At 43.6% G+C, this 27,795-nt stretch overlaps 2 protein-coding genes across 4 annotated transcripts in view; one reads left to right on the forward strand and one right to left on the reverse strand.

Moving 5' to 3' along the window:
- Positions 1-13,452, reverse strand: part of LOC138968289 (phosphoribosylformylglycinamidine synthase-like) — a 37,023-nt gene extending 23,571 nt beyond the window's left edge. The window contains exons 1-8 of one of the 3 annotated variants that reach the window (XM_070340848.1): positions 13,273-13,452; positions 11,668-11,866; positions 11,254-11,383; positions 6,212-6,510; positions 5,118-5,226; positions 3,639-3,779; positions 2,172-2,299; positions 587-715 (exon numbers count right to left, since the gene is read on the reverse strand). In XM_070340848.1, coding sequence (XP_070196949.1) covers positions 587-715; positions 2,172-2,299; positions 3,639-3,779; positions 5,118-5,226; positions 6,212-6,510; positions 11,254-11,383; positions 11,668-11,818 — 1,087 coding nt within the window. In that variant the 5' untranslated portion in view covers positions 11,819-11,866; positions 13,273-13,452. Of the gene's footprint in view, positions 1-586; positions 716-2,171; positions 2,300-3,638; positions 3,780-5,117; positions 5,227-6,211; positions 6,511-11,253; positions 11,384-11,667; positions 11,867-12,460; positions 12,540-13,272 lie in introns of those variants that run through there. The other 2 variants (XM_070340847.1, XM_070340846.1) reach the window with 2 other exon arrangements.
- Positions 13,453-19,634: 6,182 nt separating this feature from the next.
- LOC138969657 (formin-2-like) lies at positions 19,635-25,234 on the forward strand. The gene is made up of 3 exons (XM_070342515.1): positions 19,635-19,640; positions 21,837-23,714; positions 24,245-25,234. Exons 1-2 carry the CDS (start codon positions 19,635-19,637, stop codon positions 23,709-23,711), a joined length of 1,881 nt encoding a protein of 626 aa, XP_070198616.1. The 3' UTR covers positions 23,712-23,714; positions 24,245-25,234.
- Positions 25,235-27,795: the final 2,561 nt, after the last annotated feature.

Below are 27,795 nucleotides of genomic sequence, written 5' to 3' on the forward strand. Positions count from 1 at the left end.
ATGGAATAGAGCCACTTGTCAATTGTTTCTTGTTCACAAAAGCACTAATCAAAAATTTGCTCCAGGGGCTTGCAACATAGTACAATGTATTACCTTACTGGGAGAATGCAAGTTTCCAGTACAAAGGACTTAACATTTCTTACATACTGCTTGACTAAAATCTATACAAACATTGACTATATTCTATACAAGAAACACTTAACAAGGGTAAAAGGAGAAACAGAATCTGTTAGTCGCCTCTTACGACATGCTGGGGAGCATCGGGTAAATTCTTTCTCGTCCCAATATGGGGACACCCCCTAACCCGCGGGGGGGGGGGGGGGTTGCCTAATCATCAACCATGAGGATGAAAGTCGTTTGTTCATTGCAGTGTTTCTTATTCTCCCAGGAGCCAGGACACTTGTGCAGCATAACTCTCACTAACTGTTCTTGTATATATTTAGACCTCTTCCTGCCCTTTGTTATTCACACTGTCCTTGAAAGTCGGAGTGGCATAGTGGTTAGAGCGCTTCCAATTGGAGTTGAAATCACATTTAGGGCCATGAATTAAAAACACCTGATTTTTACAGGAAAAATATCAAATCACCTGGAATTCGCAGGTTGCCAAAGGAATAGCCTGCAGTGCCGGCCACAACGTGAGCCCCTCTACCTGTGCTCTGCACGTCTCGTATCCTCCCTCCTGTACCTGTTGTCGCACCTGGGAAAGGTGCCACACCTGTGTAAAGTAAACAGAAAGTAGTTGTGCACATTACACCTGTGCTCTTTGTTGCACCTGGGAAAGGTGTCATACCTGTGTAAGTATGAAAAGTACAGTGCAGTCCAGCTATAACGAACCTGGGTATAACGAAATCCCGCTTTTAACGAACTGCCATTGATTTCCCGGCAGACAGCCTTCTATTTCTTACTTGTTACTTTCCGCCTACAACGAACCTTTTGAACTCATTTGCATAACGAACCCCTCTTATAACAAACACGTTTTCATCGCCCCAGAGCCGTTTTGTCTCTAAAAGTCACAAGGCTACAACGAACTGATGTCAATAATTGTCTCCAAAGACAAAAATACACAAACACAAGTGCACATCGCGTGATGAGCGAACTCTGAACAAACAGCGGGAGGTGCACGGAACAGCCACCACCGCTGTGTTTTCACTATTCCAATCAGCTGCTAAGCTATGACTGTGCTCTAAAAAGTCACAAGGCTACAAGGATCTGCCTGTGAGGCGAGATCAAAGGCAGGTCCATTGTGATAGCTGGGTGGCCTTGTTTATGAGACACTGACCTTCTTCCCAGGGGTCATTGATCCAGTTTTAGCTATGAGAGGTGGTTCCCCTTTCATATGAGAGAGGAAACACTTCCTGCACCCGGGTCAGTGACCGAGTTTAACCTATGGGGAGTTTAACCTATGGGGCGGTCTCTTTGATGTCTTGAGAGGAAACTTGGCCAGGGTGGTACATGCACCAGAACTGGTGGACACCATGAAATCGGAGATTGATCAGAATGTACATGTACATGCTTTTACACGACTTTTTAAATTTTACTTCTAAAATTGTGACAGTAAAGTGAACATGTGAACTATGCCTCTATGGATTATATTATGAAGCTGTTGAAAACATGCAGAGATTGTACTCTCCAAGGAAAGATCGATGGGACGATCATTTGAAGGTGAGTGGGAAAACTTGTCTTAAGGCCATTTAGGGTTGAAAACTCTACAGCGAATTACTGATATAACGAACTAAAATGTATCTCCCTTGAGATTCGTTGTACCCGGACTCCATTGTAAACAGAATTAGTCATGCACATCACCAATCCTCCCACCTGTGCTCATTCTCGACCCTTAGAAAGGTGCCACACCTGTGTAAAAAGTAAACAGAATATAGCAGTGCACCAATCTCTTTCTCTGTTGTCTCCTCTGCTTCCGTGCAAAACGTGGGTCTGAATATATCATGACAGCGTAATGGCTATGTGCAGGCTTTAAGATCTTACCAAGATGTCTGTTTTATGCTTGCTTGAGGGTGGGTGGGCTGTTGTTAAATGTCCATGTGGTGTGTTGTTGTTGTTTATTTACAAACTTTGCATTGATGCTTATCAAGCTTTGTTCCCTTATTGATATAACACAGATATAGTATTCTAGCCAACTGAGCAACAGACTGGAAGATAAGATGATGACCCACCAGTAGGGAAGTTGTGGGTCTCAGCAGTGAAGACAACGTGCCTCATCACATTGTCCTTCACCTCCAGGGGGCCAGGCAAGTAGCTGTCGGCAGGTGTCAACACCTTTGTCGTATGCCCTTTGATTGCACTGAAATGAATGGGTCACAATGATAGACTTCAAAATCAAATAAGACAACAACAAAAACACGTTTGTTTCCGGCGACAAGGCCAAAAATATCAGAGTTGGTAGGTCAGTTCCTTTTTTTCCCTTTTTGATTGAAGTTTGCTTTTCTATTTTATTAGTAAACTCTGTAAAGGTTACTCCATTTTAAGGGGCGGGGATATAGCTCAGTCGGTAGCACGCTGGATTTGTATTCAGTTGGCCGCTGTCAGCGTGAGTTCATCCCCACGTTCGGCGAGAGATTTATTTCTCAGAGTCAACTTTGTGTGCAGACTCTCCTCGGTGTCCGAACACCCCCGTGTGTACACGCAAGCACAAGACCAAGTGCGCACGAAAAAGATCCTGTAATCCATGTCAGACTTCGGTGGGTTATAAAAACAAGAAAATACCCAGCATGCTTCCTCCAAAAGCGGCTTTCTTTCTTTATTTGGTGTTTAACGTCGTTTTCAACCACGAAGGTTATATCGCGACGAGGGAAAGGGGGAAGATGGGATAGGGGGGGGGGGGAGATGGGATAGAGCCACTTGTTAAGTGTTTCTTGTTCACAAAAGCACCAACCAAAAAACTGCTCCAGGGGCCCGCAACGTAGTACAATATATGACCTTACTGGGAGAATGCAAGTTTCCAGTACAAAGGACTAAACATTTCTTACATACTGCTTGACTAAAATCTTTTCAAACATTGACTATATTCTATACAAGAACCACTTAACAAGGGTAAAAGGAGAAACAGAATCCGTTAGTCGTCTCATACGACATGCGGGGTGCAGAGAAATAAGGATGTGGAAAAGAAGACTTTTGGTAAGTGAAATAAAGGTGATGGATCCAGTCAGGTAGAAATAAGACAACAAGAAAAGAATTGGAAAACTGCAGGGAATAGTAGGGAGAGTTTTCTTGGAAGGAAATATAGGTGAAAGGACTGGAAAGGCAGAAATAAGACAAAAGAAGAGAAGAAACAGAACCGTTAGTCGCCTCTTACGACATGCTGGGTAGCATCGGGTAAATTCTTTCTAGTCCCAACCAATATGGGACTCCCCCTAACCCGCGGGGGGTTCCGAAAGCGGCGTATGGCTGCCTAAATGGCGGGGTAAAAACCGTCATACACGTAAAAGCCGTGGGAGTTTCAGCCCATGAACGAACAAACAAACAAACAAACAAAAAAACAAAACTCCATTTATGAACGAACAAACAAACAAACAAACAAACAAAAAAACAAACAAACAAAAAAACAAACAAACAAAACTCCATTTTGAGACCTGATTTCCTCAGATTTGTGGAGGTCTTAAAATGGAGGTTGAACTACCCACCTGCTGTTGTCGCTGAACTTGATGACGTTGTTGTGGTTGCTGTGTTGCTGAGTGGACATTATGGCGGAGAAGAGGGAGTCGGGTAACTCCTTGCCGTCCACCACCATGCGCCCCTTGAAGAACCAGTGACGACTGTGCTCACTGAAACATCAACAAATAAGCCTGCTGTACTTCTTCTTCTTCGTTCATGGGCTGAAATTCCCACGTTCACTCATGTTTTTCAACGAGTGGGTTTTTACATGTATGTCCGTTTTTACCCCAACATTCAGGCAGCCATACGCCGCTTTCGGGAGAAGCATGCTGGGTATTTTCGTGTTTCTACAACCCACCGAACTCTGACATGGATTACAGGATCTTTTTTGTGCGCACTTGGTCTTGTGCTTGCATGTACACATGCAAGGGGGATAAGGCACGAGCACTAGCAGGTCTGCACATAAGTTGACCCAGGTAGACTTGTCCAAAACAACGTGATTTCCAATACAAAGACCCCGCCATTTTACCACCGATTTTTGTGTGGACATTTTGAAGGTCACAACTGCAAGGTTTTACTGTACAATACTGAAAATGTTTGGTTAACCTGATCCCTGTTACTTCACCCATATTTCACAGCCCCTGTTCTACCAACTGTACTTATTTCTTCAACTCTACTTCTTCTATCACTTCCAGGCAAACTTAGAAGCAGACTTAGATACTCCTTCAACAACAACCATCCTTGCGTTTGTCTTTTGTCGTTACAGTGTAACCCCCCCTTTTAAGACCCTATTTTCTTTTCATAACCTCTGTCAATGTACCCCCATTTTAAAGGTGGTCGTCTACATTTTTGCTTTTTTTCAATAATCTTATGGTTAGATTTCGATACAAAATTATGTCAAATGATGAATGAACCATGGGGAAAAAAGTTACAGAAAAAAAAATATATGTAAAAAAAGATTTTATTTTTTGGTAGCGTGACTCACGCTTCCAATATTTTGTTTTCTGTTTGCTGAGAACGTGTGCTTTGCCTAAAAATACTGACCAATCAAATTCATGTCACTATGCTTATAGCCACGCCCAAACAAGTGCAGCAACAGTTTGACACTGGAGCGCTGTCCACGCTTTTTTTAAACGCACGAAATGCACGGGATTTGAGAGGAGTTCTGCGCTTGGCATTTTCCAAATAAGGATATCCTACTATGAGTACTACGCTGGAATACTACAATGAATTTTCAAACGGCTACACTGGCTTCGTCTTTCCTGATTGAAAGGGGGTGTATTGTTGATATTTGTAGATAATAGACTCTGCATTTTAATGGTCAAATGGCGATTTTGGTATAAAAATGTAGACAAGGACCTTTAAGACTCCCTCCTTGTTAAAATTAAGACCTGATTTTCTCCTCATAACCTCTGTAAATGTACCCCCATTTTAAGACTCCCCCCTTGTTAAAATTAAGACCTGATTTTCTCAGATTTGTGGAGGTGATAAAGGCGGTTCCAGTGTACCTGTTTGACTGCGCCAGGTCGAAGCACTCCACACTGGTGGGGTTGCGTTTCACTTTGTTGACAAACATGCCTGTGTAAAAGTCCAGATCCCAGTCGTCAAACGCCAGGCCTGCAAACACAATATGGAGGTACAACATTCAACAGTAAAAGGTGATGTCTGCAGTTGGCAAAACACTGAATTTACTTATTAAAAGTTATTTCAAATCGCTGAAAACTTAGTTGTCATTTTACTCGAATAGACAAACTCTGCAAATAACTCTGCAAATAACTCTGCCGGGTGTGTATGGGTGGTGAAAGTGTGAAAACTTGCCTTTGTTTTTCTTTTCCAGCCAGTGCTGTTAAAATTTACTGAACCACTGCTGCCACTTGCTTTTACTTCTGCTACTACAATAGGTTTCTTCTTCTTCTTGTCGTTCGCTGTTAGATCGTCAGTCCGGACTGCAGGGCGAAACAAGCTGTCCTCTCCAAGTCCTCTTTGGGGCCGTATAGCTTCTTTTGTAGCGCTGTCTCCTCTGGCCAGGTGGTGTCCCTCAGAGCACTGTGGTATGGACAAGCCTGCAGGATGTGCTCTGCTGTCTGATTCTTGCCACACGGACAATAGGTTTAAATAGCAAGCTCTGCTACTGAGCATCACTTGAGCATTGCTGCTACGGATACCACGTACATCAACAGATGTTACGCCCAGTAAATGAAGGTCGTAAAAGGGGGGGGGGGGGGGGTCTACTGTAATTAAATTTTGTGACATCTCAAAAGTTCCCGAGTCTTCTTCAACTAACATATAACTTCTTCATAAGGCCTACAAAACAAACAGGTGTGGTTACGGTAACCCGACCTACCCTATTTTTAGGGGCCGACCCTAAACTTTTTATTACATTTGTCAAAAAAACAAAACAAAAAACGAGTGCAGAAAACGCAATGAAAGCAAAAGCGCTCGAGTCGCACACTTATTTCCCTGTCAAGTAGGTTTAATTTGAACACATTAAAAATAAAAGTAAAAAAAAAAAAAGGGATTGCCTACCTTCCTACCCTATTTTTTTGGCTATGTTACCGTAACCACACCTATTTTTTTTTTTGGCCTAATCCAGAACCCTCACCTAAATCTTTGTTTGCCTGCTCCAGCGCAGCCTTGCCCTTCCCCAGCACATCCACCTCAAACACATCCTCTGGGTGCACGTTCTGTTTGAACGTCTGGAGGGGTTTGACGTAGCGGTACTGCGTCATGCGATCATGCAGGGTCAGTACGACCTTCTCTTCCTGTTCAACGGACACGGTTTTGCCTGCGTTCAGCTTGATGAGGTAGCGCGTGGAGTACTCCACTCTCTGCACTCTGGCCAGGCCCACAGAACGGCAAATGGATGTGCAGTTGGTGGAAAATGCTGTTGAAAAATTCAGTCTGAAAGAAACAGAAAATCAGGTCCCTTTTCACTTTACGATTCAATCCTTGACTGAGGGTATAATAATAATAACGATATCAACTATTAACAAGAAGAGCAAACGCTCGATCGAGTCACTTTCGCAGTTCTGAATATTATATGAGGCATCAGATGGACAGGAAGAAATTGCTATTCACAACACAATACAGATGTAAATAATTTGATGTAAAGAATAATCCTATAAAGTTTGAATCAAATCCGATGAATAGTTTCAGAGATATGATATTTCAATTTTTTTCCTTCAAGACATACCTGTGACCTTGAAAAAGGTCAAAGGTCACCGAAGCAGACGTCAAAGTGTAGAGGTCACTGGGAGTCACGTTCACATAAAATTTGAGCCCGGTCACTTTTATAGTTTCCGAGAAAAGCCCAACGTTAAGTTGTGTGTTGCCGAACAGAAAAGGCTAGTTATCTCCCTTGTTTTTCTGATAACGTTCGTAAAAGGCTACAGATGTAAATACTTTGATGTAAAGAATAATCCTACAAAGTTTCAATCACATCCGATGAACTTTGTCAAAGATATAAAATGTCTAATTTTTCCTTTGACGCTGACCTGTGACCTTGAAAAAGGTCAAAGGTCAACGAAACCATCGTTAAAGTGTAGAGGTCATTGGAGGTCACGACTAAACAAAATATGAGCCGGATCGCTTTGATAGTTTCCGAGAAAAGTCCAACGTTAAGGTGGTGTCTACGGACGGCCGGCCGGACGGCCGGCCGGCCGGACGGCCGGCGGCCGGACAGACTAACACTGACCGATTACATAGAGTCACTTTTTCTCAAGTGACTCAATAAAAATGATATATCACTTTTTCACAGGGCAAGTCCCGATTCACAGCTCCAAATGCTTTACAATTCCAATAAACACACACCAATTAAAAAAAAAAAAATCATGAAGATTAGATAATACAACCAAACTAACCTAACATAGCAATTAGAACAAGCAAGCATAATCTGATTTCGCATTGCGAGTACAGGAGTCAGGGGTGGGACTCTCTTGTGATAAAAAAAAGAGATAATCCCTTTTTTCTAGGGGGGTTCGGGGGCATGCTCCCCCGAAATTGTTTTAAATGGTACATTAAAATCTTTGCAATCTGGTACATTCTGAGACTAAAGTTCAACTCGTTTGGATCAGGTAAAAAAAAAAAGACATTCTCCTCACCCCCCCCCCCCCCCCCCGAAAAAAAACAAGAAGGGCAAAGCCCATACGACTCACATGCTTTACACATTTTTCCTACCAAAATACATGTGACCTTGACCCAAGGTCAAGGTCATCCAAGGTCATGCAACACAAAGCTGTTAATTCAAGACATAGGAAGTACAATGGTGCTTATTGGCTCTTTCTACCATGAGATATGGTCACTTTTAGTGGTTCACTACCTTATTTTGGTCACATTTCGTAAGGGTCAAAGTGACCTTGACCTTGATCATATGTGACCAAATGTGTCTTATGATGAAAGCATAACATGTGCCCCACATAATTTTTAAGTTTGAAACAGTTATCTTCCATAGTTCAGGGTCAAGGTCACTTCAAAATATGTATACAATCCAACTTTGAAGAGCTCCTGTGACCTTGACCTTGAAGCAAGGTAAACCAAACTGGTATCAAAAGATGGGGCTTACTTTGCCCTATATATCATATATAGGTGAGGTATTCAATCTCAAAAACTTCAGAGAAAATGGGAAAAATGTGTAAAATAGCTGTTTTTTAGGCAACATTTATGGCCCCTGCGACCTTGACCTTGAAGCAAGGTCAAGATGCTATGTATGTTTTTTGGGGCCTTGTCATCATACACCATCTTGCCAAATTTGGTACTGATAGACTGAATAGTGTCCAAGAAATATCCAACGTTAAAGTTTTCCGGACGGACGTCCGGACGGACGGACGGACGGACGGACGGACGACTCGGGTGAGTACATAGACTCACTTTTGCTTCGCATGTGAGTCAAAAACACCAAACAAACCCTTTCACACAACAATGGTAACATTGTAATAGTGCATACTTACGTAATGTACCATGTATCCATAATCCAATACTGGCAATTGTATGATTCAATGCATTGAAGCTCAAAATGACTATTAGCTATCAGGAGTTTTCAGTCAGCACAATTTAACTCTCAAGCCTCCAGTGTTCTGTTCCATCTTCACTTCTCTCCATATCATTCAGTCAACAAGTTATAGATACTGTGATGAAATGGGACGCGGAAAAATAGATTACTCCAGCGGAATTCGTAAGTTGTGTCCGCGGAAATCCGCGGATTCGCGGAAAAGTCCCACCCCTGAGGAGTAGGTATACATTTAACAATGGTGAGTTATCACTACACTGATTGTCAGCAAGCAAACTGGACTGAAGCTGCAATGTCCTTTCAATTTCAAGGCTACTTCGGTTGAGTTTAGACACACACAACTAAAAAAAATCTTTGAAAGGTCTTGTACTAGAGTTCCCCCGGCACAGTGGTACCTGCGATGAAAGGACACCCTTGGGACCAGCTGAACACGTCCCTACATTGCAGGTGGCCTGTCATGACAGGTATATTTTGGTAGAGATACTAGACAAAGGGACCCATGAATGTGTCCTTTTAAGGGAGGTGTCCTCTCATCAGAGGGGCCCCACATTGTAGGTACCACTGTACCACAGTTTTATAAAGTGTTTTTCTCTTAAAGAGCTCTAAAGCAGGCCTTAGCACGGCATAAACCAAACTTGACTATTTCAGTTAAAGATCCTCTCATACAAGTTGGCTTATACTGGGACAGGTATGGTGTGATATTTTGACTCTAACAAGCCAACTTGTTGCGTCTTCTGAAACATGCCAACATTAGCAGGGTCCCCACTGGTTTTTAGAAACAAAATTCCATGACTTTTCCATGACCCTCAATAACATTTTCCATGACTAGATCCACAGGTCGCCATTTCCGAACACGCAAACTTTTTACGTCTTGTCACTGCCAGTTTTGACACTGGCTTGCTTTGCACTGAATTTGAGTCAGTTTCTACGCAGTGTCTCTTCGACAAGCAAGTCAAGCATTTGCTACGCAGTCAGATTATCGGTAATGTTTGCTGGTCCTGTCATTTCACTAAACTGGACCAGCCACTGTTTGTATCCATCTGCACTTTCGTAAATTCCGTTTTGTAACCGTCACTGTGACTTGACGAACTGTCATTTTTTTTCACCGCGATACACAGTTCATTGCGAAGATCTTCCTCGGTAATTCGTTCCAATTTCGCATACTTTTTGTTGTCAACAAACAACTCGAAAGAAAGTTTCAAACTCATCATCCTCCATCTTGCTTGTCGAAGCGCTGAAGTACTTTATCGATGCAAAAACAAAAGCAGAAAACTTCGACGAAACCGACTCAAATGCAGCGCAGACGACACGACGAGATAACGGAAGAAAGTGAGCCTCGCTTTGGCTCAAGTGCCGTTAAAAATACCGTTATTCTTGTATGCAAATACGAACGAGAAGTTGGTCATACAAACAAGCCTTGTGCTGGCAACGCAAATCGCTACTGGCTGGCAAGGGGGGGGGGTGTGGGGAGGGGGGGGAAATGGCTGGGCAACGAAAATCGCCGCTGGCGTGCTAAAGGTTAATTTTTTTTCTTTCTTATTTTTGTTAAATTCCATGACTTTCCATGACTTGAATTGAAATTCCATGACTTTCCAGGCCTGGAAAATTAAAAATCAAATTCCATGACTTTCCAGGTTTTCCATGACCTGTACGAACCCTGATTAGGCTTGTCGGGTCAAAGTATTGAGGTACGATCATGATAGTGAGAGGCGAGAGATGTTGCGTGTCTTCATGTTTTTGAAGACCTGAGACTTTTTTTGTGAGCTTGTTGTTTTTTATCGTGCCCACGGATTTGTTCGAACACGAGAGAGAGTCTGCACAAAGTTGACCCCGAGAAATAAACATCTCGGGGAAACTAAGAATATAACACACACAGATAGAGACAAACTGGTTATAAAGCAAGCACGCTACCAACTGAGCTACGTCCCCGCCCGCATAAACCAAGCTTCTAGTAGACGATTTTTGGAAATAACTCTTTCAGGTTTGTAGGTGTTGTGGAAGAGAGACCTTTGCTTTGGTCCACGTGTTTTGACAGACCCCTCGCTAGTGATTGGTCCATCCTTTGTTTGTCAGAGGTTTAATTGCACGAAAAGGTCACTCTCCCACAACCCATACAGGGACTGGGTGGCCGAGTGGTAACGCACTTGTGCTCGGAAGCGAGAGGTTGCGTGTTCAGGCCTGGGTCAGGCCGCAATTTTCTCCCCCCTTTCCTAACCTAGGTGGTGGGTTCAAGTGCTAGTCTTTCGGATGAGACGAAAAACCGAGGTCCCTTCGTGTACACTACATTGGGGTGTGCACGTTAAAGATCCCACGATTGACAAAAGGGTCTTTCCTGGCAAAATGGTATAGGCATAGATAAAAATGTCCATCAAATACCCGTGTGACTTGGAATAAAGTGTAAAAAAAAAATTCCATCTCACACGGCATTTAGTCTCAGGGCTTGGAAACATGAATACATGCATGCAGGGAAAAAAAAAAAGGGTAGCGCCGTATACTGTATGGCAGCTCGCTTTCCCCAGGGAGAAAGCAGCCCGAATTTCTGTGAGGTTACCCTCATGGACTATATAAAATCTTATCTTATCCTTATCCTTATACAAACCCGACGTAGCTATTTTCGGAATTCGTCTTTTACAACCCACCGTGGTCCAATCTCCACCAGCAGATCAGAGCCGGGGGTAGACTGCAAGCTGGAGCTCTGTGTCAAGCGCTCCTCTTCAAACGGCACGGCCAGGACCCATTTCAGTCTCTGTGTTTCTTCCTCTGTCAAACCTGAACATACAAATTAAAGATTACCGAAAAAAGTTCTACAATAACCACTTTAAAATTGTAAATCAAGAACTTGGTCATATCAAGCACTAATTCTGGTACCCAAAGGGTCAAAAACATTCTAGGGTCAAGACGAAAAAGTAGGGTCGGCCAGGGAATCAGAAACATTGAATTATTTTTTCTTGGCCATAATCAGTAAATGGGAAGGAATGTAGCATTGTAACGCAAAAATTTATGTGAGACGTCTAGCCAAAAGTTTATCTGAATTTATATCTAGAATTACAAACCTTCTCCCTCCACATCGATGTAGAAGCAGAGTTCTGACAATAACTCTGCAACAGCACCATCCCCCAACTGACTGCAGATCTTGTTGACAGCACTCTCCAGGCTACCGCCAGTCAGCCCAGGCTGTCGGTACAGTCGCACGAGTTCTGGCATGATGGGGATTTATCTCTCGGTTCAATCCTCTGTAATTTGTAAGTGTACCTGAAACAAAATGATGTAAAGCAATTATTAAATTGAAATGTTTGTTACTTTCCATTTAAAAGTAATTTGTAATTGTAAGACTAAAATAAAATTAACTAATAAGGGGAAATAGAGAAGAGAGAGAGAGAGAGAGAGAGAGAGAGAGAGAGAGAGAGAGAGAGAGAGAGAGAGAGAGAGAGAGAGAGAGAGATTCTGATACTAGATGGAGAGAGAAAGAAAGAGATAATCAGTTATCTCCCTTGAACAACATTGTCGCGCGTTTTATGCCATGTGCTTCTTCATCCTGCGACGTACGGTTAATGGAGCAACCTGTGTATCTTCGAACAAATGCATTAGTTCACGAGAAAACAAATCCCGCCAACGCCACTAATAATTATCAAATGAGTGTCCTTTTGTGGTCCTACAATCCAAATGAATCATTAAAATGCATGCACTCGGTTCACTGATGCAGTACTCTGATGTCAGTGTTCGTCGAACTCTTCATCTGATGAAACAAAACAAAATCTGTACACCAGATTGTCAATAAAAAACCAGCTGATATTTTTCTCATAAGCTAATTCCAGGCTAAACTCTGTAACAAAATCAAATAATCACCAACACTGCCTTCGCGTACAAACGACGGGACTCAAAACAACACACAAGCGCATACGTGTTGAACGGCCAATCACAGCTGCCCGCAAAGGTAGCTTTAGCTCTGAGCCATTTGAGAATAAACCAAATAGGTACAGCAGCTCTTTCTCCTCTCTCTCTGTCACGGACTGTCAGTCTCAGTCTTGTCTTTGTCTTTCCGTTATTGCCCACAATCAGCAGTAGTGATTACTTCAGTCGGCACTTTATAGGATGTTGCGCAAGTCCAAGAAAGCAGCGTCTCCAGCATCCAAAAGTCCATTAAAATTCACAGGTTGGGGGAGGGGACATGAGTCACAGTGGCGACTGGTTTAGTGCGAGGCGCGCGACACAAAGGTGTCGACAGTGCGGGCCTCGACGACAGCTGCTGGTAGAGAGTTCCAGTCCTTCACTGTGCTGGGTAAAAAAGCGGCACTCCGATACTGAGTGCGGCAGGTGATGAGGCCGAACTGCTGGCAGTGGCCTCTTCGCTGGCGTGGTGGTAGGGGGGCCAGCTTCGACTTGATGCCCAGTGCACGATGCTGTTCGTGATCTTGTAGAGCATCGATAGGCGGGCAAGCTTCCTGCGCTCCTCCAGAGACTGCCACTCAAGGGAGTCCAGCATCCGGCTGACACTTGACGTGTTGTGATACTGAGCGGTTGCAGACGAATCGGGCAGCTCGTCTCTGGACGGCCTCAAGTCTCAGTCTCAGTCTCTCCCCGCTTTCTCTCTCCCTCTCTCTCTCAGTCGCCGGATGCCACTGAAAGGTCATGACATCAGTGCACATAAAGTGACTCACAATTAATGTGATGACCGTCTGTCTCACGGTAGCCCGTCCCTGAACTGACTCGACTGTGACGGCACTGCTTGACGACAAGCCACGGTTGTCACGTCAACGTGTTTTTCAACAGTACATTTTGTGAATACTGAATCTGCAGAATCAGGCGACCACACTCAAAATATTTCCTCCCCGCTTTGCCGCCACAAGAGAATAACTGTTGAGGCCCGCACCGGTCAGTGTCACCGGCACCAACAACTTGAGTCAGAAGAGTAGCCTATAAACCACATCACTCCTGAGAACAAAAACAACAACGACACAAACAACAAAACTGACAAAACAAAAACAAAAAGCACACACAAGAAAACGCAATAAACAAGTTAGTGACCGACTCGCAGGCAATCTCACCCGGCCTTGGATTTTTTTAATTTATTTAATGTTAAAGGTAGGGGAAGGGCTCCTAATATGGACCACTTTTTGTTTCATGCCGATAACTAGCTTGTTTTCTTGCGAAGAAGTTTCATTTTGTGTTTGCCGTTAGTCCTTCTCTCTTAGGTTAACCGCCGGTTGGGCCTAATCAGAGTAAAATAGCTCTGATAGACATTCAACAAAACTTAAATACAGAAAAAAATCACAAATGGTCCATACTAGGAGCCTGGGCGCCCAATATGGACCAGTGAAGCGACCTTCACGAACCACTGTAAAACTGAAGCCCCCTATACTTCAAAATAACTTGATTCAACTTAGTGTGCAAGTCAGACTAATCAAAATATGCTTTACATTTATCTGTTTTGGGTTGATCAGAGCATTATTTGAAGCACACCAGGAAAGTAAAGAAGCTTATCAAAAACAGAGTGAAAATAAGTGAAATTATCAACTTCCACGAAAAGAACACTTTTTGTTATATTTTTTGGAAATCTTGAGGGCTAGTTATAAGTTATTTTCAGCAAGCTTCTTAATGAATTAATGAAAATAGCCTTTAGTTTTTATTTTCTTCGATTTGTTGAAGGTAGTCCATATTAGGGGACTTACACATACTTTGAGATTTTGCTATAAGTTTTTGTTTTCAGTAGAAAATCGGGTCAACACTGCTTAAATGTAACAAATATGGTCTGAGCTGTCATATATATATAGCAATTGTTGTGTGATAAAAACTTTGGCTGTGGACAGAAACGAGTCCGTTTTAGGCAGCAAATTTAGAGTGAACGCTGCCAAAAGTGAAAAAAACGAGAAAAAGCCTAACGGTTTTGAGGTTTGTGTTTCTACAACTGTTTTGACATGTGCAAGTTATCCAGAGAGGGTGAATAGAGCGAATGAAATTGTTTTGAGCGCTCTAGCGCCGTTAGTTTGTCAGAACAGGAGGTGGTCCATATTCAGGAGCCGGTCCATATTAGGATCCTTTCCCCTACCCGTGTAAGCCATCTTTTAAATTACAATAGATCCGGGTCCTTGCTTTTGCATAGGACGTGACATGAGCATATTTCCACTTGGACACATACTACAACTCTACAGCCTGGCTGCGTTCTGTCAGAGTGGGAAATTGTTGGCTGAAGTAATTTCGTAAATGACATTTTGTTCAATCCGCTGCCAAATTAATTCTGCAAGAAAATGATTTGTTTGCATTGCCTGCACAGAAATGAGCTAGGCTGTTCATTCGGTATGCATTCAAGTGGAAGGATGCTCTTTAACTCTAGGCCGAAAAGCCTGGTCAGCAGGCCTCAGGGCCGGATCTGGGGGGGGGGGGGGGTTCCTGGGGTTCCGGAACACCCCCCCCCCCCCCTGGCCACCCAATGTACCTCTCAGAGGGAAAAAAATTTGGACTTTGGACCCCTGCCTTCAGTTGGAACCCACCCCCCCCCCCCCCCCCCCCCCCCCCCCCCTCGAACGAACTTGGTCCGGCCCTGGGCCCGATGTTCACAGGATCGGTTTATTCAGGAAGGCATGTATCTTTAACGAGTCACCATACGTCACTGACCTTCTTAATTGTGCCGGAATAGTATTACAATCGAACCTGTCTAAAAGAGATAGACCAACAGTGGTCGCTATAGACAGGTGTTCGCTATTGAAAGGTGAATTATGTAGAACTAGGTGAATTCTGTAGGGGAGTGGTCGTTATGGGCAGGTAGTCGCTTTAGAGAGGTGGTCGCAAGGGCAGGTGGTCGCAAGGGCAGGTGGTCGCGTTAGAGAGGTGATCGCAAGGGCAGGTCTGACTGTATTTTGACTGAGTCAGTGGAGAGGTGTTTTAGCCACAGTAGGGAATAGGGTCATCAAAACACTAACTTGTTTATCGTCGACACAGCGGGTCATCGGTAGGTTCATACACTAAATTACGCGCAGTATCCAGAGTTAAAAACAATGCACGGCTTTCAGTTTCAGACTCATGTCATTTTGGTATTTAAATGTTGTATTATCAGCCTGCACAAGTGGCGCTGTTGTCACTCGCGGCTTGTTCTCGTATTTTTCTTCTTCTAAGCGGTACACTACTGAGAGCTGAACATGCTAATATACCCGATCGAGAAAAAATATTCAACTTTTAAATGTTCGCTTTTGTTGTTGTTGTTGTTGTTGTTGTTGTTGCTGTTGTCGTTGTTCAGTGTTGGCGGTGGTGGGGGTGGTTAGGTTGTTGTTGGTGGTGTTGTTGATGTTGTATTTTGAATGCATGCACAGGCACTTCAGTGAACAAACCTGAGTTTTGAAATCAAAGTTCGACAAAATATCAGATTATGCAGCAACCTACACGCACTAGAAGATATAATTATTCGATCATAACCGATCCAGAAAGGTTATTTTGTGTGGCTATCTTGCGTACCGTGCTTTTCTTTGGAACCTCTGCCTGATGAAGCAGACACACTAAAGATACATAAATACACACTGATACAGACATACAGTCACACAGACACAGACACGGACAGCCGGACTGACAGACAGACAGACAGTCACACACACACACACGCGTCAATCGTTCGTTTATTTCGGCTTCTTTGTGTTTTTATTTGTTATTAATGTGGATAATTGTTTGGCAATTCGGCTATGATCGAGTGATGAAAATAGAAAACAAATGTTAGGGACATTAACTAATGTTAACAGATGTTTATGCTAATGAAATGTCGACCCCTATACAACGATATGTCTCATCATCAACCTCAAAATCGAGTCAGTCAAAACGTGAGGTCAGTAAAACGCCAGCTTTTACTTCCATCTTCCTCGCGCGTTCAGCCTTATTACTATGGAAAGTAGATACAGCTGTCAAGCCTGAGATGATCACAGACATACATGGACAACAACTGCACGGTCCATTTGATAATCAAACCTGACCATAACTTATCGCTTCAGACGGTCAGTGCGCTCCGAACTCTATGAAAGTATTTATGATAATCATAGTACATCGTCGTAGCCCCGTGAAATAAAAGCTGTCACGCAATTTTGACGTGGCCGAAGGGGGTGTTCGGCCAACGGTCACTGACTCGGCGTGTTGACCGCCGCAATGAAACTGAATCACCGCATGACTTTTACTGTACCGCCTTTCTTGTTCTCTCCGTCACCGGGAGAGAAATAGAAGTTTTACGCCCTCACGGCAAAGCCATTGTTAGGGGCATGTGAGATGGGGAAACACGGCTTTTATGAAAGAGGTCTACTCTCTCCGTCAGTTTCGTTCTGTGCCCGATAAACCTAGTGACGGTTTTGCGTCCATTTTTATGACTTCGTGGTCCGAATTTGCCGCAAAAGTCAGCGGATCCGTGCGTGATTATCGGCTTATAGTTATAATCTGGAGGAAAGACAAAACTGGCTGGGAATTCGGCGATGAGTTTTCTTTTATTGTATTGAAATCGGATTGAGGATGAAGCTGGTTTTTACCCGGTGATCACAGTTGTCCATTATGGGTCATTTGACGGGTCAGCGGTTTCGTATTTTTTTTCTTGTCTTTTTTTTTCTTCGTTGTTTGTTTGTTGTTTGTTTGTCTCTCTCTCTCTCTCTCTCTCTCTCACTTTCAGTCTCTCTCTCTCTCTCTCTTTCACTCTCTCTCTCTCTCTCAGTCTCTCTCTCTCTCTCTCTCAGTCTCTCTCTCTCTCTCTCTCTCTCTCGCTCTCTCTCTCTCTCTCTCTCTCTCAGTCTTTCTTCTATATATATATACGACTAGTGTCTGTGTGTCTGTGTATCTGTCTGTGTATCTGTCTGTGTATCTGTCTGTGCGCGATGCACGGCCAAAGTTCTCGATGGATCTGCTTCAAATTTGGTGGGCATATTCAGGTTGACCCGGTACAGGACACAACCTGGTCGATATTTCAACACGTGCTCTCAGCGCGCAGCGCGGAACCGATTTTGGTTCCACCTCAGCTATTTTGGTTCCACCTCAGCTACCCGGGCCCCCATATACGACACACCATAGCCGCTACACCACATCACAACGCCAAAGTTCTCGGTGGATCTTTTTCAAATTTGGACACCGTATTCAGCTACACCCCGGACACAATTCTCTGTGTGTGTGTGTGTTTGTGTGTGTGTGTGGGCAAAAACCTATGTATTATAGAGTTCTGTTTGTGATGGGGTCTAGCGGCTTTTGTCTGTCTGTATGTTCTGGCATGTGAGAAGCCACAGCAGATAATATAGGGCTAAGAAATAAGCTCTAAAATTCTCAATCCCGTTTGACAGGACTTCGCCTTTCAAAGGTGATTGTGGTGAACCGCCACGCTGTCTGTCTCTGTCGCGCCGTTCACCCCAAATTCCCGTTTCTGAGAGTTACTATTTTTAGAATGTCACTGCGCTGTCCAGAACGCTTCCCTTGCACCCGTAAGTTGTTCTTACTGTCAAAGTGAAAAGGTCGAATCAATTTATAGCCACGCGAAAAATACACTCTCACCTATCTCTATATATTTATAGATATAGATATACATATATATATATATACGGCTTCTCTGTGTGTGTGTTTGTGTGTGTGTGTATGGGCAAAAACCTGTGGATTGTAGAGTTCTGTTTGTGATGGGGTCTAGCGGCTTTTGTCTGTATGTATGTTCTGGCATTTGAGAAGCCACAACAGATAATATAGGGCTAAGAAATAAGCTCTAAAATTCTCAATCCCGTTTGACAGGACTTCGCCTGCAGAGGTTATTGTGATGAACCGCCACGCTGTCTGTCTCTGTCTCGCGATTCTCTAGTTCGTAATAAAGTTCTGAACTCTGATTTTTTTTCTTCCTTTCTTTTCTTCTTTCCTTCGTTCGTTCGTGTCGCATTCTTCCACTTCGACACATACTAAAAAGCTATAGCTTGCCTGTTTATCAAGCAAAACGCCACATTGTGTTGTGAATTAATCTGCACGGGTTGACATATACATAGAGATGTTAGTTACGAAATTGGTTCATCATAAACGAGTTAAAAAAAAGAAGAAAAAACAACGAAAAACGAAATAACGAAATAACTACATTCAGTCAATCCACACACATTGAAAAAGATATCCAATCAGCTGGTGACAATACTCGAATAACGATGGGTGAGATTTGTTTGTTTTTTTGTTTGTTCGTTTATGGGCTGAAACTCACACGGCTTTTACGTGTATGACCGTTTTTACCCCGCCATTTAGGCAGCCATACGCCGCTTTCGGAGGAAGCATGCTGGGTATTTTCGTGTTTCTATAACCCACCGAACTCTGACATGGATTACAGGATCTTTTTCGTGCGCACTTGGTCTTGTGCTTGCGTGTACACACGGGGGGTGTTCGGACACCGAGGAGAGTCTGCACACAAAGTTGACTCTGAGAAATAAATCTCTCGCCGAACGTGGGCCGGACGAACTCACGCTGACAGCGGCCAACTGAATACAAATCCAGCGCGCTATACCGACTGAGCTACATCCCCGACCTGGTGAGATTTGTGAATTAGTGCATTTGCTTGTTTTTCTCTGATCATGGTTTCGCAGCCTTTTTGTTTTAAAACCGTGCCAAACAGCAACATATTTTCTCCGATTGGTTTAGTTTGTTTCATTTGAAGTTTGATCGGTAATTTAGGATTGAAAGGTATTGTGTATGGATTATGCATGACATTTTGTAATTGTAATAATTTGTGATTAGTATATCTGCATGCGGATTCAATATTGGATTAATTTGGTTGCTGTGCGGTTTCTTAGCCCCCTGGGGCTAAAACCGTATTAAGAACTTGTGAAAAACTTGTGCTTCCGGTTTGTTTAAAACCACGCAGCTACAATAATCATTAGAATATTATGAGTTTCAGTCATCGTAAATCGCCAGGCTGACACGCTTCGATCGCGCAAGGTAAAAGGTCTGCGCACTTAGATCTAACTAAAATTCAGTCTTTCTTTTTACAGTGGCACCCCTCTCATAAAACCTCAACACATCTTAGAAAATCTAGTCTTAAAAAGGAGGGAGTCTTAAAATGGGGGTACATTTACAGAGGCTGTGAACAGAAAGCCTTAGAAAACTGGGTCTTAAAAGGGATGGAGTCTTAAATTGCGGGGTCTTAAAAGGGGGGTTCCACTGCATTCATGCTGACCACTACTGGACTGTCCCAAGTTATTAGACATCTTACACAAAAGTCGATCATAAAAGTGCGGAGCGTCGGGTTGACTCTGTGGCGAGTTTGCATGGACAATGAGAATCAAAAGTTTATGGTCAGTCGGCCGAAGAGGATATAAGGGGGCAGAGCGCTAGCCACGTCCCCTGTAATTCCAGCGGTCAGTTCTCTCTGTCCGTGTGTCTTCCCCCTTCTGGCGCGACTGGACAGTGCTTGCTGAGTTGCACAGTATGGTAAGAATTGTGGTGTTTTTTTTCTCTCGGAATTTTTGAAAAGAAGGCGTCATTAGGGTTCAGAAACCGAACGAGTTTCTCTGTTCAGAATTGAAAAATAAAGGTCTTTGTGGATTAGAAACAAAACACGTTTCTCTGTTCAGAATTAAAAAAGAAAAGTAAAGTTCTATGGGTTTCAGTAACAAAACAAGCAAGGAAAAGTGATGAACGAAATGTGCAGTGTTATGTGATTGTTGCAGTCAATGCTTACTTACTGAGATAAATATATCCAACAGTATGGTGAGAATTTTCTCAGAATTAAAGAAGATTTTTTTTTTTTTGGGGGGGGGGGGGGGGGGTGGTGGGGCGCTCTAAAATAAAACTGCAGAAACTGATAAAAGGTTGAAAGTTCTTTTCATGATCATGTTCAGCAATACAGATCGGCCCGGACTTTCACATGTAAGAAGAGAACCCTACTTGGACATAAATCAAAAACTAACAGCCTGGCTGCTTCTCGGGCAGAGCGGGAATTTTTGTTATTGAATCAATTTTGCAGAATGACATAGGTGTCCCTTAAAAAAAAATTCATTACAAAAAGTCTAAGTGGAAGGGATGATGTAACTTATCGTAACAGCCTGAACAGATATGTGGGTTTGCACAGTGATCGCTTATCCAAAAGGAACTGTATTTGTATGGCAAATGTGCCTTTTTGTGTAATTGTTCTGGTCATAGATGCTTATCGAGAAAGACACAGCAAATGTCGATTTTTGGGAGATTTTTCTGTTCATAGATTGCTTATCGAGAATGACTGCCTTTATCGCAAATGTGCATTAGTGTGTGATTGTCCTGGTCATAGATCGCTTATCGAGAAGGACTTTACCTTACAGCAAATGTGCTATTTTTGGGGGATTTGTTTGGTCATAGATTGCTTATCGAGAAGAACTTAAATCTTAACAGCAAATGTGCATTTTGGGGGGATTTTTTTTTGTCATTGATTGATTTGCTGAGTTGAATGTCCAACAGTATGGTAACAATTTAAATGTTCTTATTAGAATCAAAGAAGGAAACTGATCTTTCAAGACTCAAGACTCAAGACTCAAAGATTTTAATGTCCTTATAAAAAAACAAGGAAAATTGCCTCGCAGTGTCAGGCGGTTTAAAACATAAATAACATCATTCGGGATTAAAAACAAAACAGTTTTCTCTTCTGAAACGTAAAGAAGTTAAAGGGGTCGTAGATGTTTACTTTAGAAACAATACAAATTATCTTGTCAGTATTAAATGATGATTAAAAAAAACAACGCACGAATTTCTCTTGTTAGAAATAAAGATGAAAACGGTCTTTAGGGTCTCAACGATTTTTCTTTCAGGAACTTGTGTTTTGTTTTTATTCCCTTTGTTTGTTTGCTTCTTTTTCATTTTTTTTTAAATAACCCCTTTTTTAAAATATTTGTTTGTGGGTGTATTTGTTTATTCTGGGATTTTTGTTAATTTCTTGTTTTTTCTATCTTGCATGAGCCGCTCCTTCTTTTTCTTCTTCTTTCCTAAAGTACACCTAACTGCTCCCCCCACCCCCCTTTTCTCTCTCTCTCTCTCTGTTCCTGGCTTCAATTATATCCTTTTATGTGACATCGTGCTTCTCTGTTCTCACTGTATAGCAGTTTCCAAAGTGCAAAGCCTGTCCTCAACTGGGCAAAGTCGACTACGTGAAGTATACGTCGCGAAGCTGGCCGCACGAAGCTTTAGAACTGAGATTTCGGTTTAAAAAGACTTCGCGAAGTCGACTTCGGGCTCAATTAAGGACAGGCTTAAGCTCGGCTGTGTACAACTTTCTATTTTATCTGTTTTGCAGCAGAGCACCACCGTGATCTTGTTGGCCTGTGCGGCTGGGGCTCTGGCCTCTGGCATCTTCAACTACGGCCAGGACACCGCCTCTCCTCTCGGCGCCCAAGACGATCCTTGGAAGAGCAATACAATCGTCCAGGCCAATCCCTGGAAGGGTGAGGGTCCTCCACAGCCACAGCCCTGGAAGGGCGAAGGTCTTGCTCAGCCAAATCCCTGGAAGAAGGAAGGTCTTGCACAGCCAAATCCCTGGAAGACGGAAGGTCTTGCACAGCCAAACCCCTGGAAGGGCGAGGGACTTGCTCAGCCACAACTCTGGAAGGGCGAGGGTCTTGCTCAGCCACAGCCCTGGAAGGGCGAGGGTCTTGCTCAGCCACAGCCCTGGAAGGGTGAGGGTCTTGCTCAGCCAAATCCCTGGAAGAAGGAAGGTCTTGCACAGCCAAACCCCTGGAAGGGCGAGGGACTTGCTCAGCCACAACTCTGGAAGGGCGAGGGTCTTGCTCAGCCACAGCCCTGGAAGGGCGAAGGTCTTGCTCAGCCACAGCCCTGGAAGGGCGAGGGTCTTGCTCAGCCACAGCTCTGGAAGGGCGAGGGACTTGCTCAGCCACAGCCCTGGAAGAAAGAAAGTCTCGCTCTGCCACAGCCCTGGAAGGGTGAAGGTCTTGCTCAGCCAAATCCCTGGAAGGACGAGGGACTTGCTCAGCCACAACTCTGGAAGGACGAGGGTCTTGCCCAGCCAAATCCCTGGAAGGGCGAGGGTCTTGCTCAGCCTCTGCCCTGGAAGGGCGAGGGTCCTGCTCAGCCACAGCCCTGGAAGGGCGAGGGTCTTGCTCAGCCACAGCCCTGGAAGGGCGAGGGACTTGCTCAGCCACAGCCCTGGAAGAAAGAAAGTCTCGCTCTGCCACAGCCCTGGAAGGGTGAAGGTCTTGCTCAGCCACAGCCCTGGAAGGGTGAAGGTCTTGCTCAGCCACAGCCCTGGAAGGGCGAGGGTCTTGCTCAGCCACAGCCCTGGAAAGGCGAGGGACTTGCTCAGCCACAGCCCTGGGAGGGCGAGGGTCTTGCTCAGCCACAGCTCTGGAAGGGCGAGGGACTTGCTCAGCCACAGCCCTGGAAGAAAGAAAGTCTCGCTCTGCCACAGCCCTGGAAGGGTGAAGGTCTTGCTCATCCAAACCCCTGGAAGAAGGAAGGTCTTGCACAGCCACAGCCCTGGAAGAAAGAAGGTCTAGCTCAGCCAAACCTCTGGAAGGGCGAAGGACTCGTACAGGACGACCAATGGAAGGGTAAGGGAGTTGCACCGGCCAATCCCTGGACAGCCAACAGTCTGGCCCGAGATAATGCCTGGAAGGCCAAGGGACTGGCTCAAGACGATGCCTGGAAGGGCAAAGGACTAGCCCAGGATGACGCATGGAAGGTCAAGGGCAGGGTCCAGGACGATGCCTGGAGAAAGAAAGACCTCCTCCAGGACGTCGCTTGGAGGGAGACAGCCAAGGACCTTCTCCAAGACGACGCCTGGCGTAAGGCCAATAGCATCCGCCAAGAAGATCCTTGGAAGTCCAAGAACCTCGTCCAGGATGACGCTTGGAAAAACAAGAACCTCGTCCAGGCCTGGAAGGGAGAGAACCTCCGCCAAGACGATGCCTGGACTGAGGGCAAGGATCTTCGCCAGGACGACAAAGCTTGGCAAGGCAAGGGCCTCGGAGTCTGGCCCGGGAAAGCCACCCTTCAGGACTGGAAACCCAGCACTCAGGAGAAGGGCTGGAACCCCAAGAACGGCCCTGCAGCATGGAAGGGAGAACAGCAGCCTGTGCGCCAGGAATCTGACCTGGCCGAGCTGAACAACGGCTACGGGGGTTGGGACGACAAAGACTTCAAGCCAGTCTTCTAAAAGGTATAGTTGGTTGGTTGTTTTATTTATTTATTTATCGTCCCTACAATATATATGGCTAACCGGGAGCGATGCAAGTTTGTTTCCTTTCTTAGTTTACATTGCAGTAGCCATGCTGAAAAATAGTTCTGTTTAGGTCTATCACAGTAAAAATGTGGCAGGTTCAAAGCAGCTCATGTATTTTCACGTGCTTAAAGGTATGTTTGATTGGGAATAGGGTGTTAAATAATGATAGTCAGGATCTGTTTGTGTGTGTGTGAGTGTGTGTGCGTGTGTGTATGTGTGTGTGTGAAACTAGAGAGAGAGAGAGAGAGAGAGAGAGAGAGAGAGAGAGAGAGAGAGAGAGAGAGAGAGAGAGAGAGAGAGAGAGAGAAAGAGCGAGAGAGAGAGAGAGGATGTGACTATATGTGTGTGTCTGTACTTACTTTTGAGAATGTGTGCCTGTCTGTCTGTCTGTGAACTAATCTTATATTGGTATCTTTTTTTCATCGCCAAGTGACTATAATTTTATTTCTGTATTTCTCTGTCGCCAGGGCTGCGGTAACGAAAAATCCCCCATCAAGGGAAGTTTCGGGAGGCCTTCTACAAAAGGGTACTGGCTCAACAACATTTCGGCCATAGTCAACCTCTAAATCTGTAAATATTGCAATCAAGCTGTTTGAATATGAACTATATTTACTAAAAGCACGCGCCTTCTCGTGAAAACATTGGTTGACTATCACATATCTGGCCAGACCTTATCGTGGTGTAGGACCGTCCCTCCACCTGGGCACATACCAAAAGTCATCATCCTAACTGCTTCCTTTGGTTAGTTGGGATTTTTTGGGGAAGAATTCTGATTTCTTAAAAATTAAAAAGAAATTATTTCACGACAAAGTTCCCACTGTGCACGAAGAGCTGTTCATTTTTGGTATGTGACCAAGTGGCGGGGATGTAGCTCAGTCGGTAGCGCGCTGGATTTGTATCCAGTTGGCCGCTGTCAGCGTGAGTTCGTCCCCACGTTCGGCGCGGAGAGATTTATTTCTCAGAGTCAACTTTGTGTGCAGACTCTCCTCGGTGTCCGAACACCCCCGTGTGTACACGCAAGCACAAGACCAAGTGCGCACGAAAAAGATCCTGTAATCCATGTCAGAGTTCGGTGGGTTATAGAAACACGAAAATACCCAGCATGCTTCCTCCGAAAACGGCGTATGGCTGCCTAAATGGTGGGGTAAAAAACGGTCATACACGTAAAATTCCACTCGTGCAAAAAAAACCACGAGTGTACGTGGGAGTTTCAGCCCACGAACGCAGAAGAAGAAGAAGAAGGTATGCGACCAAGTGGAGGGATGGTCTTATCCATTGTAAACCCTGGCCAGATTGTGATGGTGAACCAAACTGTCTTCACGGCAAGGAGTGTTCCTTTAACAATGCACGTGCCAGCCGCTGTGCAGCTATGATTATATGATTACTTATGACGTGTTGTTGGTATGATAAATGGAGACTCATCTGAGGACTATGTGCGGTTGTTCTCAAATTAAAAGACGTGGAATTATTTGGAATATCTGACTCGAGAGTTGTTCTAAATCTGATATAGGTCTATGATCTGATCGAGAGCATGCATTACGTACGTGGGTGTGCTTTGGTCAGTGGTGGTTGTGGTGTGTGTGCATGTGTGTGTGTCAGTTTGTGTTTGTGGTTGTGTCAGTTTGTGTTTGTCTGCATGTGTGAGTGTGGGTGCGAGTGTGTGTGTGTGAGTGTGTGTGTGCGCGCGCGTGTGCGCGTGTCAGTGTGTGTGCGCGCGCGTGTGCGTGTATACGTAGGCTGCTGATTTGCATGAACTCTGCAGACCATACACACAAACACTCACCTGGAAACAGACACAATCTCTCACCTCCCTCCTTATCCCCCGTACGCACACATTTTGTTTGTTCGTCAAGTTGAATGCTCTAACTACACCTTGAAAGCCTGAAAATAATACAGGTTTCTAAGGCTGAGAACGTTGATCTTTAAAGACTGAAAAAGTTTCAAGTATAAAAGAAACACTAAAACCTTCACAATTGCGAAAAACGACCTCGGCTACGTTACTCTTCAAATCCACAAAAACAACATTGGAACGTTTAATTGTTGACACTAAAGAAAACGTTACAGTGCGTCGACACAGTGGACTAAGACGGCAATATTTATAATACAGACTAATGAAGTCATCTCAAAATTAATGACGAAACTCGCTTGCAAGATGCTAGCGAGGCAATCCAATTTGTGTGTCTTCTTAAAAGACCAGCCCACCCGGTTGACGTACTGTAAATGTAACGTTTTGTTTTATCATAAATTAAACTTTCCAATATATTTACCATTCTTGATTTTCTATTCTGAATTTTGGAACGTTAGCAGTCTATCTGTGTTTGGATTTCTTCAAATCAGGGGCGGATCCAGGGTCCCCCCCCCCCCCCCCCCCAGCCTAAAAAAATTGAAAATCAAGAAAAACTGATGCTCAGATTGCTCTATTTTCCTTCATTTTCATCAAAATTTTTCCTAAAAGAAGTTTGGAAACCCCCCCTTGAAAGGATGTGATCAGCCCCAGCAAATCCACAGAAAACTGTCGACTGTCTCATTGCCCATGGGGAAAATTACACATGGATTTTTTTAAAATAATTACAAAAGAGCAAATTTTGCTTCACAATTATTTACCCTTTTGTACATTTAACGGTTTAAAAAAAATATACTTTGCAGCTACAGAGGTTTGTTTCAGATCTCCAAATTAACGCATATTTGAAGAGAGCCACTGGCATGCTTCATACTCTCAATTCAAGGAACAGGCTAATTATTTCAAGTGAATCAGACATGAGAAGAGAAATTGGTCAAAAAGGATATACGGTGGTGCCAAATCCAAAATTTAGATGTTATCTCTTTCTTTTTATATTTAGTCAAGTTTTGACTAAATATTTTAACGTAGAGGGGGGAATCGAGACGAGGGTCGTGGTGTATGTGTGTGTGTGTGTGTGTGTGTGTGTGTGTCTGTGTGTGTGTGTGTGTGTGTGTGTGTAGAGCGATTCAGAACGGCCAAACTACTGGACCGATCTTTATGAAATTTTACATGAGAGTTCCTGGGATTGATATCCCCGAACGTTTTTTTCATTTTTTGGATAAATGTCTTTGATGACGTCATATCCGGCTTTTCGTGAAAGTTGAGGCGGCACTGTCACGCTCTCATTTTTCAACCAAATTGGTTGAAATTTTGGTCAAGTAATCTTCGACGAAGCCCGGACTTCGGTATTGCATTTCAGCTTGGTGGCTTAAAAATTAATTAATGACTTTGGTCATTAAAAATCGGAAAATTGTAAAAAAAAAATGAAAATTTATAAAACGATCCAAATTTACGTTCATCTTATTCTCCATCATTTTCTGATTCCAAAAACATATAAATATGTTATATTTGGATTAAAAACAAGCTCTGAAAATTAAATATATAAAAATTATTATCAAAATCAAATTGTCGAAATCAATTTAAAAACACTTTCATCTTATTCCTTGTCGGTTCCTGATTCCAAAAACATATAGATATGATATGTTTGGATTAAAAACACGCTCAGAAAGTTAAAACAAAGAGAGGTACAGAAAAGCGTGCTATCCTTCTTAGCGCAACTACTACCCCGCTCTTCTTGTCAATTTCACTGCCTTTGCCATGAGCGGTGGACTGACGATGCTACGAGTATACGGTCTTGCTGAAAAATGGCATTGCGTTCAGTTTCATTCTGTGAGTTCGACAGCTACTTGACTAAATGTTGTATTTTCGCCTTACGCGACTTGTTAAACCCTGATGTAAAAGATCAAGGAAAATTGATTTACACACGACTGAGAAATGTTGCTTCCAGCTCCAATTCAATCTAATAATTATGTCAAGTTTACATATCGAACAAAAACACTTTCTTTTCTTTATTTGGTGTTTAACGTCGTTTTCAACCGTTCAAGGTTATATCGAGACGGAACAAAAACACCCGGAGGGGTTCAAAAGGAGGAATTCATCCACAAGGAGGGAGATTCTCATGCCCTAGTTCTTTCTTTTCGGTGTAAATGATTTGAAATGAGGTAAGAGAATCCTTTC

This window comes from Littorina saxatilis, linkage group LG6, assembly GCF_037325665.1.
Source record: "Littorina saxatilis isolate snail1 linkage group LG6, US_GU_Lsax_2.0, whole genome shotgun sequence".
Taxonomy (NCBI): domain Eukaryota; kingdom Metazoa; phylum Mollusca; class Gastropoda; order Littorinimorpha; family Littorinidae; genus Littorina; species Littorina saxatilis.